A 17,939-nucleotide genomic window follows, 5' to 3' on the forward strand; every position below is an offset into this window, starting at 1 on the left:
AGCTTTGAAGCTTGATGGACGATCCTCAGAACTAAACATGAAATGAGGAACTAACCCTTCTAAACTCTGTGGGAAATCTGCATTTTCTTTAGTAAAGTAAGGTATTAATTTATTTCTGCTTTGTTTATAAAGATGCCATCCTGTTTGGCACTGTGGCTTTACAGAATTTCCCAATGTGCCATAGTTTTTATTGCATAATAGTGTGTTGAGGTGTGAGGGAGTGACAGTGTGAACACTGTAGCATGTGGAAACATCATAAAGATATCTTATTTGGAGATTATTTTTTTAATCTTTCTGAATTTATTTTTCTGCAGCTTGGAATTTGAACTTCCTGCTGCAATATGGAAATATGAGGCCAGAAGCATTGTGTTTTATCAGAGAGAAGTGAAAAAGTGAACAGAGATGAAGTCCAAAAATAAGACTTTTGCCTTATTGAAATCTTAGATGTAATTTCAGATTTTATTCTATCTGCATATCTAGCTAATTCCTATATATGCAAATATTACACAGAATTTAAAAATAATTATAATTAATGTACATTATGCCACATTGTTATTTATACCTCCAGATTAGCTAGAAGATTCAAGTGCACACACACAAAAAATATCAATAAATTCCTGAGTTGCTTTCGAAAATCATATATCAAAAGATAAATGATATCCAGATTTAGAAAATAAGAGTGGCATTCTTATTTAGAAAGTGTCTTTATGTAGCTAAAATGACAGTCCTCTGTCTTTATTTCATCAATTTTCTGAGCATTCTGATTCAATTTAGGAAAACTTGTCCAGTAATGAATGATGTTTTCCATTAGCACTTCTGCTGTTAGAATGTTTGTTATATTGCATATATCATTTTTAATGAATATACTGCTGTGTAACAATCAGATGTGAACCAAAAGTGAAGTGAGGTTTAAGCATAATCTAACCAAAATAATTTCTAATGGAGGTCAGAAGTATTATATGGTTTGGTTTTGAGGCTTGTTAAGTATGCTTTAATTCTTCTGCCAGCAGCAAAAAAAAAAAAGTGCAGCAAAACAAAAGTACACTGTCTACGTAATATCTAGATATTAACACTACAGTTCATGCTTTATTTCAAATAGAAATACTAGAAATATTAACATTCAAAATAAAAGTAACATTACATATAGTAACATTATATATGTCAGCTTAGACCTATGAAAGAGAAAACATCTAGAAAGTATTTTCAAGACAGCTGGAAATCATTGTCAAGTGTCTCAGGAAGTAAGTATTACATTCTCTCATTTGATATGTACTCTAGGAGTTGAGTGGGAAAACAGTGAATTATTTAGAAAATGTTCATTTACTTAGAGAGAGGAATAATTTGTATACAATAACATGCTGAAGTATATTTTTCTTTTCCTGTGAGTAATCTGCAATTTTCCCAGATACTCGTCACTGTATAATTTATTTGTCTTGCATAGCATACATACACTCATTGTGAAATCCAAATTATATCTACTACTTTTAATTGGGCTGATCAATCAGCTGAGACAAATTGTTTGGTTTTCCTTTTGAACTAGAAAAACTTCTGGGTTCAATTTCTGAAAAAGCACCCATGGTATGCATTCAACAGTATTGTCTCCGTAATTAAAATCCACACATGATATGATCACTCTGTTGATAAAGTTATTTTGCTATAGATGTTCCTGGAGTTTATTGTGCGTATGTGTATTGAAAATTAGTGTGTCTAGTGCGTTATTGTAACTAGGAAAACAGAAGACCTGTATACCACACAGGTCAACATTTTTAAAATAAAAATTATTCTATGATTGTCATGATGTAGACACAGGTGAAAAAGTAGTAGTTTTGATTAAAATTTTTTTTTCTTTCCTTTAAGGTAAAGAAGGTTTTTTGTTTTTTTTTTACCTAAAATGCTATTGTATAATAGAAATATCTTCCTTGGACTTGGAACAGTGTTAAAAATGCTTGATACCTCATACTTTAATCACTTCATATATTCCATTTATTTCTAGTTTTGGTATACTTACACAAGAGGAAAATGAGTTGCATAAACCTTTTTGTCTGATAGCTCTGAATCACTTTTATGGCAGAATAAAATTGCATCCTCTCTAAATAAAACAGCTTAGGCTTGTATAACATAAGCTAAAATAAGCTTTTCCGTTATTCTGAAGGCAATTTGTATGTGACCTTACCTGACGCATTGCCAAATGTATGATCAAAATCAGGACCACTCATAAAGGGAAAGGTAGAGCCCTGAAGTCTTTCCCAGTCTAAATCATCATCTAAATCTTGTATCCAGTAACAAAAGCCATCTTCAAATGTGCAACTGACTTTCTCAAAATCTGTTAATAAGAACCTCTAGTAAATAAAAATGACAAATATATTAAATATTTTCTTAGATTTACGTAAGCGTAAGTGACAAAGTTTAAATTTTCAAATGCATTTGAAAATTGGAGCCTACAGTGACTCTCTTCTAAGAAACATGATTACTCACTGAAATATGTATTTTTTTTATTGTCCACAATTCATTGTTGCTGAAGGTGGCCTGAAGATTGCACTCCTTTATCAAACTTCTTTCCTGATCATTTGCCAATAAGTGGTAAATGAACAAGAAAGGAGACCTGCATAGCAGATCCGAAGGACCCCTTCCTCTTAGCCACAGTTCAGGCTGCTCCAGCTGAAAGGGCCCTTTATCAGAGCCACCAGCTATAAGCTCAATGTATAAGTGCTGTGCTTCACGCACCAGGAAGGTACCTTTCTTTGTTCTCTGCTCCTTCTTTGATCATACAGATTTGCTGAGACATCGCTTTTCTTCCCACAATTTGTCCTGTGTCTTTTCATGATGCCTTGAATTCCAAATCAGCCCACATGACAAGAATTTAGTGACACTTTGGATGTGTCTTCTGCAGCATACCCCTTTCTAGTCACATTCCCTATTCATTTCTGCTCAAAATTCAGCAGCTGAAGCAATCTTCACTTGCAAAATCTGCATCTAAGTTTTTTAACAACTGCTAAGGTACATCAGAGCATGAGTTGTATTGCTGCATTTTGTCACTGAGGACTTGTTACATCTGGATTTTTTTTTTTCCGTATCTATTCACTGAAGCAGTATTTTCCTTAATGGTTGTTTTACCACTTGGAACTGCTATTTGTGGCAGTGAGATAGGACATGAGAAACTATGGAGAACAGGTATTGCCTAGAGATAACAAAGTAATGATTAGTGGCAGTGATCATACTGTGTTTGTTAGTGAACGAACTTGCTGAAAGGAATCTCAAGGAAATATAGCCATCGTGTTATTCTTTTATTTTAACAGCACAAGCACTCTAAGTCAACTCCCTATTGCTAGATCCAGCCTCTACGACTGTAGACAGTCATTTTGAAATTGATGATATGGTCTGTAAAAAAAAAAAAAAAAGATGAAATTTCTCAGTGTGGGCCCAGGTAAAGGATTGAGGCTAGAAAATACTGCGTCTCTTTCCATTTCCATTTTATAAAATGAAACATGTAGCCTCATCAAGCATTGCAGACTACCACAGCAACAACAATAGCATAAAAGAACACTTACTTTTTAGTTCACTTGCATTAAAAGTAGTGTATGTTGCATTAAAGCCATTGTAGTTTTCAGAATAATCAGATGTAAACCTGGCTGTAACTTCATGTGAAAAAATGTGAACTGTCTCAGGTTTAGACCCTGAGAGAGAAGCTGAAAACAGAGTAAATTAGTCAGTAAAAAAACAATCCCATGTATAAAGAAATCCCCAGCACTGTTATAATAAATAATATATAAAAAAGCTCTTTTGAATTTTAAATAATACTTTCTCTTGAATTGTGATCCTGTCTACAAGACCTTCAAAATTCTGAAGCCATTTAGTCATTTGGCTAATATAATTATATATAATTATATAAATATAATTATTCTGCGTTTCCCATCTCACATATTTGCCAATATGGATATCATCAGCTAGTGGAGAATCATCGTTTATACTACAGTGTGATTATACTTTTATTTTATTATATAATATCCATATATTAAAATCTAAAATCTTCATATACATGCTGCTTATGCTGCAGATTTTCTCAATGTGTACAGATGTGCACTCTGAAACTCTGTAATAACAATATTGAATATATATATTTGTTATATATACTTTCACGGTTTAATAATTAGTACATATGCTTACAGATATTTGAGGAGAAATTCTGAAATTAATGTAAAATTATTTATTTAACTGTAGAGTCTACTGGAGATGTACCTTTTAACTGCAATGTTTTACAAAACCAACTGAAGGACAATCTTTAAGTTTATCTTTACATCATTGCACTATTACCAGCCACTCTCACAACCATCTTAAAAAATGTGCAAGTTAATGGTTGCTGCAAACAGTACTACTGAAGCAATCTCTCACAGAAATTTAAATCCCAAAGTGGATTTATATTCAGAGCAGTACTGAAGGAATGGAGTGTCTGTATTCTGTATTCCACGTCTTTCACTACTTTACAGTCCCATTCCTTCCCTGCTTCCAAAAATATGAATACATATTAAAGATCTTTCTGACATAGAAAGATTTCGGATCTAGACATTTATCTTCACATAGATGAATTCCATTCATCTGGATAAACTGAGTCTAGTGAAAAATGGGCAGAAACCTAGTTTTTCAAAATACAATATAGAAAGAAATTATTTATCTACCTTCAGTATCTTTGCTATTTTCAAGTCTGAGTCAATGATGCTACGCATATAATTATTTGCAGAGTACCAAGTACTCATCACATCAACTTCAGTTTAGATCACTTATTTTAATGTCGCTATGGATGACATTAAAGGATCATGGCAATGGTCAAGGTATTTACATTTTTCAGATCAGACCTTTAAAAAATTGTATTTTCTTACATGTTAGGGAAACATTTATCTGTCCATTGCATAAGAATGGTTGAGTATATTGAGATCAACTTTAAAAGGAAAACTCTACACGGATTCATTTTTTTACTTAAACATACACGTGCGTTTTTTTCAGTTTAAAATCTTTTACTACATGAATTCAATTAATGGAAAAGTAATATTAGCTGAAAAATAACTTTACCTCTTAAAATCTTGTTTTGTCCTATACCTTCAAAAATATTTAAGTTGTCCATAAACTGTTCTGTATCAAAAGAAGTGAAGTTCACCTTAATGGATAACCCTTGAGGCACTCTAAGATGAAAACAGAAATGTAAACCAGAAAAGACAAAAATTAAAAAAAAAAAAAAAAATACTGTAACAAACTCACTGTGTGCTTGAATAACATTCAGTTCAGAAACAAAGTGAAATAACGTCAAGCAAGTTGATTAATTAACATTAGCTATTTGGCTAACTCCTAGTTTGTAGAATTGCAGATGTAATAGGGCATTGACCTTTAGTAAAAGTGGTGGTATTCCTGAACTCACTGGAGTCAAGAATATTTTAGAACTGAATCTTTTAAAAATTGAGAATATGATACTCAGTTGGACAGTCATTTTTTCTCCGTGGTTCATTAATTCTAAATCACTTTTGAATACATTACCGATAAAGAGAATTCTGCCTGAGCAGCTAGATGCTATAAGTAGAAAAGTAGTGTGATGGTATCAATATGAAGAGCAGGACATCAAAATCTTTCAAAAGAGACAGGTGTAAATCCTCCTTTATTATGAGGCCTTTTTTAAAAATGCCTTTTTAAATTTACATGAAGATTTGAGGATCTCAAAAACATTGTTTGAGAATATGTTATCAAATCTAATAATCACCCAGTAAGTTTAATAGCATTTGTTTTAATAGAAGTGTAAAAAGTGCTGTATTTTGTTTTTACTGAAATTATTAACTTAGTAACCTATAGTTAAATAGATATATTTATAGTAGTACGAATTCTAAAGCAGTGTTACCATGTTATCACAATCAGTTTCTTATATCATCGTTTGTTGTTTTTGGTATTGAGAGAGCCAATAAAGATTTTTCTTTTTTTTTTTTCTTTTTTTTTTTTTTAAACAGCAATCTGCTGGCACTTACCAATACTGCTTAGTAGAGAAGTATGAATTTTTTTTTTTTTAATTTTTATTTTTTTAATGTTTATCCACTGGTAAACAATTATCATGTGTTTTAAAATGATAAAATATTTTGTTGAAAGTTAAAGAGAAGCTTATCTTTCAGGGAAATATTGAACATACTGCTCTTACTTTTGAAAGGAGAAGAAATTACTTCTTCATGGAAAAAATTAGAGGGGTGGAATTGTAAAATCAACACAATCTTGTGCTTTTCTTATGACGTACTATATATTAAAATATGTGTGGTATAGGTATTGGTGAATGGGAGGGGCAACTGTATCAAACAAGAAAAATGATGACTTTTTCCAGAAGCGTAAAGGTGAAGATGTAAGTGCTGAATGAACTCAAAGACTGGAGCTGTCAAATGAGCCTTTGGAAGGAAGTATTTCAAATCTTATTCAATTTTCAAAATATTTCCTTAATCTGTTTTGAAACTTTTTTTTACCAAACTAATACTTCACAGAATCAAAGAATGGTTGTTATTATAAAGCCATCATCATAATCACTGCCTCTCAATTCAGTAACTTCTGAACTGACAATCATTCTGTGGATTTTAGAAGCTTCAAAATTCTAATCACCTGTCTTATTTTAGGTGTGTACTTTAGGATGAGATTTATAGCATACTATAGCTATCTTTTTGTTCTTCCTGGGCTATAAAGAGAACCTAGAGTGTCAAAGTCAAGTAGCTGTCCATCCCTATAGGTGTGTATGCTTGATTAAACAATTTTTATCTCCTTTGCTGAGAACTTTTGTTCTGTTATGATGCTATTCAGTGATATATATAATTTTAAAATATTTCTAAATGAGTTAGGACCTCAAATACAAATAATTCCTAATTGAACTTTGTATCCCTAAATGGTGGGAATTCTTGACAACTCCACTTTTTAAAAATAGTGATGTCTTATAAAGTTAGTAACTAAAAGCTCCTACATACTATCTGTATTGCAATTACTTTGAGTATGATTTATTGTGAGCTTACAAATACATTCTTGTACATACATACAGCACACCAGATTTATCAAAATCATACACAACTGTCGTTATTAGTGTCAGTTTTGGGTCTGCAAGTTTTTAAAGAAAAACTGTGTGAATACAAAAGAGAAAATGCTATTTCATATTTTCCATGCCATATTTGAGAATACAAACAAATGACAGAGGGTTGATGTACAGGAAGCAATATCACCTCATAATTGAACAAATGTTAAGTAGAATATCATCAGAAAATGGCTTACAGTATAATCCACTGGCAAACAATATTTGCATTATACGGTTTTGGATAATTCATGGAGTGAAAAGACCCAGAGGAATCAGTCAGCATGAATTTTCCATCACAAATCGCAGCTGTAAAAATATAATGAAGAACATTTGTCAAAATGCCATTTGAACAATGGAAGCAGTGTCAAAGTGATAGTGACCTTAAATATTAGTTTGCAACTATTACCTAGAAAATACCTTGTAAGCAAGAATGGAAAGATAAACTAAAACACATTACCATCCCACTCCCGTTTTGAATTCCTGTGATTATTTAATCTCAAAATACTACAATATTATAGACAATTTAATTTTACATTAGAGACAGTGCAACTAATCCAAACTAGTCTAAATCACTCAGTCTAATTAAAAATCTTTCATTTTACTTTTTACATTATTAAAGAAAGTGTACTTTCTCTTCGTATTTCTTATCTACTGCTACTTTAAATGAGGAAAACATGTCTGCATTATCAGAAATAATCTGATATCATGTTAATGATGTCAAGAGATATGGTTGACATTGCTTTCTCTACTTTCATGATTTCCCTGGTTCCTTACCTTACATTTTACTAATTACTCAAAGAGCTAAGTGGATATTCTGTATCCTGTCAGCTTTCAAGTTCATTCATCTAAGCTAAACCTCCTTCATTATGATGTAATTTTCAAAATATTTGTATTAGTTTTATTTTCTTGGTGTTGCAATTTCATTTTATGCATGCTCAGTTTAAAAATCATTTAGTTAAAAAAAATCATATTTTTAAGCTTCCACAAGACTAAAAATGTTAATTCATGTAGAGTTATTTCATTTCTGAAGACACTGAAGCACTGTTGAAACCTTTGCTGCATCTCATTGAACATGATGCAAAGATTCCAAGGATGGTTTTCCTTCAGTTTTTAGAAAAGCATGATAGAGTTTCAAATAATGCTATAGTCAGGACAATACATGATTAGTTGAAGAGGTAAATTACAAGTTCATCAATTCGAGGCTGATAACCAGAATTAGATACAGCTTTTCATTAACATCAGAAGTGAAATCATACCTATAATGGCTATTCAAATTATGAATAATCAATCATACTGAAAATTAAATGGAAATTTTATTGACCGTAGTTCTCCTCTGGGAAATGATTACATAAAATGATAAATCAGTGGTCCTTGCCTGTTCATTTGATAAGTGTAAAATTCTTTCTGACTATCACTGCAAACATAACATAAAAATCAGGCTTTGTTTCTGTCAGGTTTAGTCATACTATGTTAATAAAGACCATGTAGAATGAATTTCAGTAACAGTTATAGGACTCAAGAATAAGCTGGAATAGAAACTTGTTAGCATGTTCCGTTTTGCAATTCTCATAGTCTTTGGGAGGAAGCCAGACCATATATGGTTTTAAATACATGGAGAAAGTAGGTTTATGAAAGAGATTTACTATTCTATATAATCTTCTAATCAGGTTAGACTAAAGTTTTGGAGCAGGCATATATTGCCTGTCTTCACGAATGTGCTAACATTTACAACTATTTTTTTTTACTTAATGGACAGAGAAAATACTATGGATATCTTTCCAAAATCAGTATTTATAAAATATTCAGAAATAGTAGAGGGAAAGAAGAAATCATTAACAAAGATATTTAATGGAGACATTTAAAAATATAACATCCACTAGCTTAGCTTTCAGTTATAGCAGAATGAAACTTTGGCTATACTTGTGGGATGAATTTCAGGTGTCAACACACTTAATTCCACATGCAGCCACCAAATGGAAACCAACGGATATGAGGAACACAGGAAAGGACTGGAAAAATAACAGATACCATGAACGAAGAAAGGAAAAGGCAGTTAAAGATAGTAAATGACGTAGTAATAAACAATGTGATATAGAATTCCTTACTTGATGCCATTATTAGTTAAGAGGAGTAAAATTAGTGTAAGAAGAAGAAGAAAAGTGCCTGACTCTGAGGTGTGAAGTGTGAAAAGCAGTAGTACTGGTGACTAGCAAGACGCATGCTGACCTAAAAAGGGTTTTTTAGCACCTGCAATAATAATAATAATAACATATTCTTTTTTATAAAAATAGTAACTACATTTTTCTCTTTTCAATAATTACTTGCTGTTCTTGTTTTCTTTTCCTGTTTTTTCTTACCTCCTAAGAAATACTGAATAACCTGAAACAGGACAGAGAGATAAAGGCAAAGCTCTTAAGTTGCTGTCCACTGTCTAGGAATAGTAAATGCTTGATATCTCAGGAATGACCTGGAAGATGGCTGGAAGCCATCAGGATGAACTTGATGACACTCCTAGCACTTCCACATTGCAGGGTAGAGACTGGCAGAGTAACAACAAGTACACTTTTTCCTGGAGCCCTCAAAGAAGCCTCAGCTGTTCTCCTAATGAGGCAGCAGACATCTTTTATAGGCATTACTTCCACTGCTTCCCTACATGTCTCTGTCCATTTTTGTTTATTCATGTGGTATACAGAGAGTATTAGGAAGGCCTAATCCTGTTATCCTTGTATTCCATGGGGAAGCTCCCTGACTGGTCAGATCAAGTCTACAAATTTCATTTGACAGGCCTTTTATGCCAAGGGCAGCATATTTCTTCCTGGCTTTCATGTGATTGATCACTCTCAGTACTCTAGTAATGTTGTGAGGTAGGTAATCACAAAATGTTAGCCTAGACATATAATAATTGATATGAAAGTCTGCAAAGTGAAACAGCTCCTGGGCTCAGGCTCCAGTCTTCCTTATACTCATGTGCTACATGGCTGCTTTTCATCATTGCAAGCTGTTATTAATAGATGCTGTTCAGACTTTTGCATTTCTCTAGAGACCCTTTATTGAAATTCCTAACTGTACTTTTGCAATGGCCTTTTGTTACTGCACTCCATTGCAGAGCCAGAGAGAAACCTTTCAAGATAATTTTCATCAATAAAAGCAAAGAATGAAGGTGTTCATTTTCTGAGAATGTTAGACTTTCCTGAATTCTGTTTAATGCACAAAAAGACTATTAAATATTCCACACATATCCTATATTTTAATACTACAAATATACTATAAACTCAGGAGTACTTGACAAAAATAGTCACCATAGAAAAACCCTGAGTTTTTTAAAGGGTGACAACTCCACTGTGTGAAAGAGCACTTATAACAAGAATTATATATCAGCTATAAATCTCATTGTAAGACACTGAAGTACTTCTGAAAATCTAGACAATTTTAGCTTTTATACTACTGTATTAAGCTACTCTAGGGATGTAAGATAAATGAAATATCAAAGAGGTAGAAACATTGGCAGGTATCCCAAATGTGCATAAAACTTATTGCCATTTGATACACTGGTTTTGCAAAGTCTGCTATGAAATCTAAATATATAAATTTAGAAAACTCAGTTTTTTAGATGGAAAATTTTTAGACTGAAAATGTAAAATAAGTGTGATGGAGCAACAATTTGTCTTCCAGCCAGAACTCTTTTTCTATAAGGCTATGAACTGAAACTAGCAATCTAATGGCAACTGAATTAATTGCTTGGAAATGCCAGGCATCAGTAAAAATGAATAGGACCAACCCATCCAGATCACTAAAGTGAGCCATAAGTACAACTCATTCCTTTCATGATTTTCTGCCTATTTGAAATTGTATTCATATTCTGAAATGTTTAGATCAGTTGTACATATTTGTTAGTGACTACTGAAATGTGGCTATGATAAAAAAATAATATGTTAAGAAGTAGGGCACTCAAAATTTATATGTGGCAGAGAGTCAGAGAGAGATGCAAACCATATCCAAAAGCTCTGTGCGTAAGAGGTCTCGTAAAAAACTCTGCTCGAGCACTATTCATACCTTAAACCACATTGCAGCCACCAGGACACTACTGAATCATGTATACATCACTTTGACTGCAAGTGGATGAATATCAATGTACGGGTGTCAATTAAATTCTCATCTATAGTGGGTAGGGTTGTAATAACTGTCATAAAATATGAGTAAAATTTATAAATTTGAATCTAGTTATTCATAGTAGCCAAAAAGATTAATTTTTATGAGACGTATATTGCTAATTATTAACTATGATAAGAACCTTCACTTCTTCATTTAGCTGTGTCCACAATAAAAACAAAACTCATCAAAATATCAAAACCAAACCCTACATCTCAAAACAACAGTGAAACAATAGAAATGAATGACTGAATAACTCTTTGGTGTTGTGCTACCCTAAGCCCTGCAGTAGCTAATTTAGGATCTTCAGATTTCCCCAATGTTGAGTGACCTTCTGATCATGCGGCTGTGGATGCAGCTATTAAGATAAATAGAGATTTTGATGTGTTTCAATGGATATGCTAAGTATTTTGAAAGATAGTTTCCCCAAAGTTTTGACTAAATCTCCCTTCTCAGCTGTCTTCAGTCAGAAATGTGTAGGTAACGAGCAGGCCTGCAATTAACATTTTTGTCTGAAGAAGATTCCACTTCTTACAGGAGTCAGCATGTCAGCAGCATTCAAAGACAGTCTTGCAATGAGTGTCTATATAATAGATATATTCTTAATAATAAAAATTATTAAGAATATTGATCTTTTGTTTGCTTCTTTGTTTTTAAACCAGAGTTCAGCATTTTACATATTTCTGAAAATTTGGGCCAGACTGACTCCACTATCCAATAGAGCTCAGAAATATGTTGTCACAAAAGAAATAAGTTTTCCAGACTCCTCTAGTACCAAATTATATTTTCTAAAAAACACCTCAGGGAGCTAATTGCTCCAGCATCTTCCAGAACATTAAAAAGTTCTCTTTGCTAGAAAATACTAGAGCTGAGACTGTGAAAAGCAACATAGACACTAGCAAATGTACCTCTCCATCAAAATGTGCATTTTGGTACACAGTAACAGACTCCTTTGTACAATTTGACAATATTCACTGCTAAATGGAGCATTGTCAATTCTTCAAACACACAAAAAAAAGGGGCTCAGGGAAATTAGATAAGGGTGAAGGATGTAATTTTTTGGTTGTAAGATTTTCACAGAATCATAGATCAATTGAGATTGGCTGGATGAACCTTGTCCAACACCCTGCTCACGCAGGGTCACCTAGAGCTGTCTGCTGAAATGTTCACATCGTAGAATCATAGAATCACCAAGGCTAGAAAAGACCTCTAAGATTATATAGCCCAAATGTCCGCCTTCCACTGTTGTCCACTAAACCATGTCCCTCAGTACTATATCTACATGGTTGTGGACTTGAGCAAGGCCTTTGACATGGTCCCCCACCACATCTTTATCTCCAAATTGGAGGGGTGTGAATTTGATAGGTGGACCACTCGATGGATAAGAAATTGATTGAAAGGCCACAGACAGAGGGTGGTCATCAATGGCTCTATGTCCAGATGGAGGCCGGTAATGAGTGGCGTCCCCCAGAGGTCTGTCTTGGGTCTGGTGCTCTTTAACATCTTTATCAATGACATCGATGACAGAATTGAGTGCACCCTCGGCAAGTTTGCTGACGACACCAAGCTGAGTGGTATGCTTGACACAGTGGAAGGAAGGGATGCCGTTCAGAGGGACCTTGACAGGCTAGAAAGGTGGGCTCGGGTGAACCTGATGAGGTTCAACTCAGAGTTTTGCACTTGGGTTGGAGAAATCCCAGGCATCCATAAAGACTAGAAGGAGCAGTCCTTGAGAGCAGCCCTGTGGAGAAGGACCTGGAGGTCTAGATAGATGAAAAACTTAACATGATCCAGCAGTGTGCCCTTGTGGCTCGGAAGGCAAATGCGATCCTGGGCTCCATCAAAAGAGGGGTGGCCAGCAGGGACAGGGAGGTGATTGTCCCCCTCTACTCTGCTCTTGTGAGGCCCCATCTGGAATACTGTGTCCAAGTGTGGAGCCCCCAGTACAAAAAAGACAGGGACCTGTTGGAGAGGGTCCACGAAGATGATCAGGGGACTGGAGCACCTCCCCTATGAAGACAGGCTGAGGGAGCTGGGCTTGTTCAGCCTGGAGAAAAGAAGGCTGCAGGGTGACCTCACTGCAGCCTTTCAGTACCTAAAGGGAGCTTACAAGCAGGAGGGGAATCAACTCTTTGGAAGGGTTGATAACTGCAGGACAAGGGGAAATAGTTCTAAGGTGAGGGACGGGAGATTTAGGTTGGATGTCAGGGGAAAATTCTTTACAGAGAGAGAGTGGTGAGGTACTGGAACAGGCTGCCCAGGGAGGTTGTCGATGCCCTGTCCCTGAAGGTGTTCAAGGCCAGGTTGGATGGGGCCCTGGGCATCCTGGTCTAGTATGAAATGTGGAGGTTGGTGGCCTTGCATGTGGCAGGGGAGATAGAGATTCATGATCCTTGAGGTTCCTTCCAACCCTGGCCATTCTGTGATTCTGTGATTCTGTGGTTCTTGAGCACCTCCAGGGGCAGAGATTCCACCAACTCCCTGGGTAGCCTCTTCCAATGCTCTATCACTCATTTGGAGAAGAAGTTTTTCCTAATGCCCAACCTGAACCTTCCCTGGCACAACTTGAGACCATTCCCTGTTGTCTTATTGCTGTCATCTGGTAGAAGAGTACAACCCCCCCCTTAATACAGTCTCCTTTCAGGGAGTTTTAGCGACTGATAAGGTCTTCCCTGAGTCTCCTCTTCTCCAGACTAAACAATCCCAGATCCCTCAGCAGCTCCCCATAAGAACTGTGCTCCAAAAACTTCACCAGCTTTGTTGCTCTTCTCTGGACATGCTACAAATCATCATCTTGCATTTCTAATTGTGGTTAGCAACTTAATATTTATCTAGTCCCATTTTCTAGCACTCAATGTAACAAGATGGAAATAGATTGCCAACAAAGGGTGCCATGATGTGAGTCGCACTCAACCGTTCTGCCTACAAAATGTTGCCACAGGACACCCCTATCACACCATCTAAGTCTGAGGATGTGGAGGCAGAAGGGAGGTGGTGGCCCTTCATGTGAGATACAGACTCACAGAATACAACTTTTCTGATAGAGCAGTACCCAAACTCTCAAGAAGGTGGCCAACTGATCTAAATTTGTTACCACTAAAGTGAAAATAAAGAATTCCTCTCCATTCAGTATGAAAGGTTTTAAACTCAGTGAATCCTTAGGTGTGTCTAATCATTTCACAAAGGGCAAATTTCAACTGTCTTCTAATTTATTTATAATTTTACTAAAAATACACTAAAATAATAAAAACAAATCTAAATAAAAAGTAAATTCAAGTTAGCCTTAGTTTAGAGAGTACACTTCCAGTTGAAGCATAGGAGATTTTACCAGGAAAAGTCAAACAGATGTTTTACAGCTAATGTTACTGTAGAAACTTTACAGTGGAATCAGGCATATCAGTTTAGTTCTTGCCTCATTTTTCTATGCACAAAGCCAAAACCAATTATTTGGTGACAGAGAGGAGATCAGCAAGGAGAATACATAGCTTTTATGGAAAAGCATAGTGAAATAAAATATCACTGAACCAGAGTGTATATAGTATACTGTAAAAATCTGTTCGTAGTATTTTTCAAGAAGATATTTTTAATGATGGAATCAAAAGATAAACCTCTCTTCTAACTCTGAATATGACAGTAAGTAACTTCTGGTACTGGATAATGTGATTTAACATTTGTTTTTGAAAAGAACATATTTGATATTACTTGTACACAACTTCATATAAGATTTTGACATTGTTTTATATTTTCTATTATATTTATTTATAGTTATTAATACATATATTAAACACCATCTTCTATATCATTTTATATTAATGTAGATGCGTTGTATTATTTTCTTCTTATATATTGAGCATATTATTCATCAATTAAATTTTTAAATGAAATTGTTTGCATTTACAAGATAAGTGTTATAACACTTAGATATTGTTGCTATTATTTTTAGCAGAGTTAATTTGGACTTCATTATGAAGTGAATTGCTTATTAAGTACTTAAAAAATACTGACAGTTTTACGTATGCTCAGAAATACTGCTTTAAATAGATTTACATTCTTACCACATCTTTTTTCAGATTCATCTGAACCATCTGGGCAGTCCAAGATTCCATCACAAAATAAATCCTTTCCAATGCAGGTTACTCCATCATCACAAACTTCAGCAGGCGGCAAGCACTCAACTGAAATAGAAAGCAAAACAGCAATAACAATAAAGCAGCAATGCAGTTTTACTACAATGGAAAATTGACTTACTTTTGGCTACTCTAGCACAAATCAAACCAAACACTCTATTGTGTTTCACAAAACTGCATTTTTAGAAGCCAGGAATGAAATATTGCATACTAAAAAGGAACGTTTAGCACAGAGTAGAGAATGGTCTGAGAAGTGGCATATTTTTAAAAATTATGGTTGAAGCAGGGCTAGAAGAAAATTTCCATGAATTCCCATCTCCTTCCTCTACTTAAATAAACTATTTTATGCAATACACTAAATACATTTTCAAATTCGTTATTTCTTTGTAATTTGATTAAGTAAAGGCATTTTTGATATAAGTGTATGTAAAAGTGACAAGGACTGGAAATTTTTTTGGATGTATGGTAATGTTTCAGACTAATTTACAAGTAAAAACTTTCAGTGTTAGCAGCAAAAAGCAAAAAAAGGCTGCCATTTTGAATCCAATTGGTAGATGAATCAAACCAAAAGTACATCAGTCAAGTGATGGAGGTGTTAGTGTCAATAAATTAATTGCCATGGATGAGTAAAGATGAGACTGCATTCTAGACAGAAAAACAAAACCCTATCAATAATCTAGGAATATGCTTTGCCCAATACAGAAGAAAACACTGTTTACATATAACATAATCCACTCTAAATTAATTCTTCAAAATCATAAAACTAAACAGCATTGCCATCTACTGGATATAAATAAATTAACATTTTCTAGTGAAACATTTTGACTTCTTTTGGAAACAGTAAATTACCCTTAATTGCAATATGACTGCTGAAGTCAACTTAGAAATGGCAGTACATAAATAAGACCCATTTAAAAATGTTTATAAATGTCATATATATTTCACCATTTTATGAGACTAGGGAAAGTTTTCAACAATTCAAACAGGTTTGGCTTTCTATCCATCAGAAATACTGTGAGAGTTTTAACCAGTTATGAATTTCCTTTAAACCCTAAGAAATAATATGCATCAAAAATGAACAGTTAGTATGGGTATCAATATACATATATCAGCATTTGTATAACACATTAAGCATTTTTGTAGAATGTACAGTCTCTTTGAAGAGGCCTCTCTAGTCAAACTGAAGGTAAACCTGCATGTTATGTACTTGCAGAAATGGAATGCAAGAAATAGTATAAAAACAAAATATACAAAAACAGTGTAATCCTAAGATCTCAGACTATATTATAAAACTGCCCTGCTTCTTCCCATATGAAGTTACCTACCTGAAGTTGTTGCAGCCTTGCTTGTTGTGAGTTGTTCTGAACCTGCATAAACACAACCCTGTATTAGAACTTTTTGCTCTCTGAATGTACCCCTACAGTTGTTTGGGCATTACGAAGAAGCTACTGATCTGCTGTTATGAGGTCTGCATTATTCACTGTATCTCAAAACCCCAACTGAGGCAATGGTATTGTAACTCCAGTTTAAGTGATTTGAATCTGATTGTCAAATGTCCAAATAAATTTAAGAGAAATAATATGGAAACCAAAATTATTGTAAATTACATCCTTTTATACTTAGTCTCATGCATTTTCAATAACTTCAAAATGCTTTTTAAAAATTTATTAAAAGAATCATAGAACATAGAACAATAATGATTTCTTGTCTTCTCTTTCCCTTCCCTATTCTGACTGGAGTTGATGCCAGAGAACTTGTAAATAGACCCACAGGATCTGCTGAAAAAAAGAGAAGTTATGAGAACTTCAAAATTACTACTAAATATGTAATACTTCTTCATATAAATAACATTGCTCAACTAATTAGTGGTCACAGTATAAGGAGACTCAAATCTGTGTAGTTGCATATTTACATACTGGCATATTTACATATATGTGTTCTTACATATTTACAAATAATCAAATGCCTAGGTACTTCAGTAGACTTGCATTAGTGATAGTAAATTGGAAAAAAATCTCCTTCATACTTTCTTATGATTATTCCACATACCTTCCCACAAGAGATTTTTTTAATAACGATCTTCATCTTATTGAAGATGTCTCTGGACATTCTCAGTTCCTACATTCTCCTTTTTTCCTCTTTAAATTTCTATTAGCATGCTTCTGTACTTTTTTTTACTTATATCAACACTTAAATATGTGTCATTACAGTCAATGGACCCTTTCAGTTTATGAGATGACAGGCTAGAAGGAATAAAGTGGGAAATGTAGTAAAGTCTTCTTTATATTTTATCATCTATCACTTTTGCTGTTAGTAGTTGCTGATCACTAGAGTCAGAGGCAGTTAACTTTTGTTAGATGTTCCTACTCAAACTTACTGGTGCACAAACTTGCAAGAGGATTTGCTAATAATTTTCTATTAAATCATGTTGATTTGGCAAACACTATTAAGCTAAGTCAGTTTGTAGTAAATGGACCATTCAGGACCATTCTATGCACCAAATCTGAGGACAGAGTTCAAAGACAGGAGAGCAGAGAAAGTGCAGGGAGGGTGCAGCTGGATGGACTGTTTTCTCACAGCTCACTCAGCAG

General features: G+C 34.2%; 1 protein-coding gene across 1 annotated transcript in view; it reads right to left on the minus strand.

Annotated features, from left to right (window-relative positions):
* The window catches only part of TMPRSS15 (transmembrane serine protease 15), a 56,768-nt gene that overhangs the window by 30,270 nt on the left and 8,559 nt on the right, over positions 1 to 17,939 (minus strand). The window contains exons 7-12 of the mRNA XM_090134482.1: positions 16,674 to 16,715; positions 15,277 to 15,396; positions 7,270 to 7,378; positions 5,065 to 5,174; positions 3,549 to 3,686; positions 2,174 to 2,323 (exon numbers count right to left, since the gene is read on the minus strand). Of these exons, the coding sequence (XP_089990608.1) occupies positions 2,174 to 2,323; positions 3,549 to 3,686; positions 5,065 to 5,174; positions 7,270 to 7,378; positions 15,277 to 15,396; positions 16,674 to 16,715 (669 nt within the window). The remainder of the gene's footprint in view (positions 1 to 2,173; positions 2,324 to 3,548; positions 3,687 to 5,064; positions 5,175 to 7,269; positions 7,379 to 15,276; positions 15,397 to 16,673; positions 16,716 to 17,939) is intronic.

The sequence above is a fragment of the Phasianus colchicus genome, chromosome 1, assembly GCF_987193195.1.
Source record: "Phasianus colchicus chromosome 1, bPhaCol1.hap1.1, whole genome shotgun sequence".
NCBI classification, from domain to species: Eukaryota; Metazoa; Chordata; class Aves; order Galliformes; family Phasianidae; genus Phasianus; species Phasianus colchicus.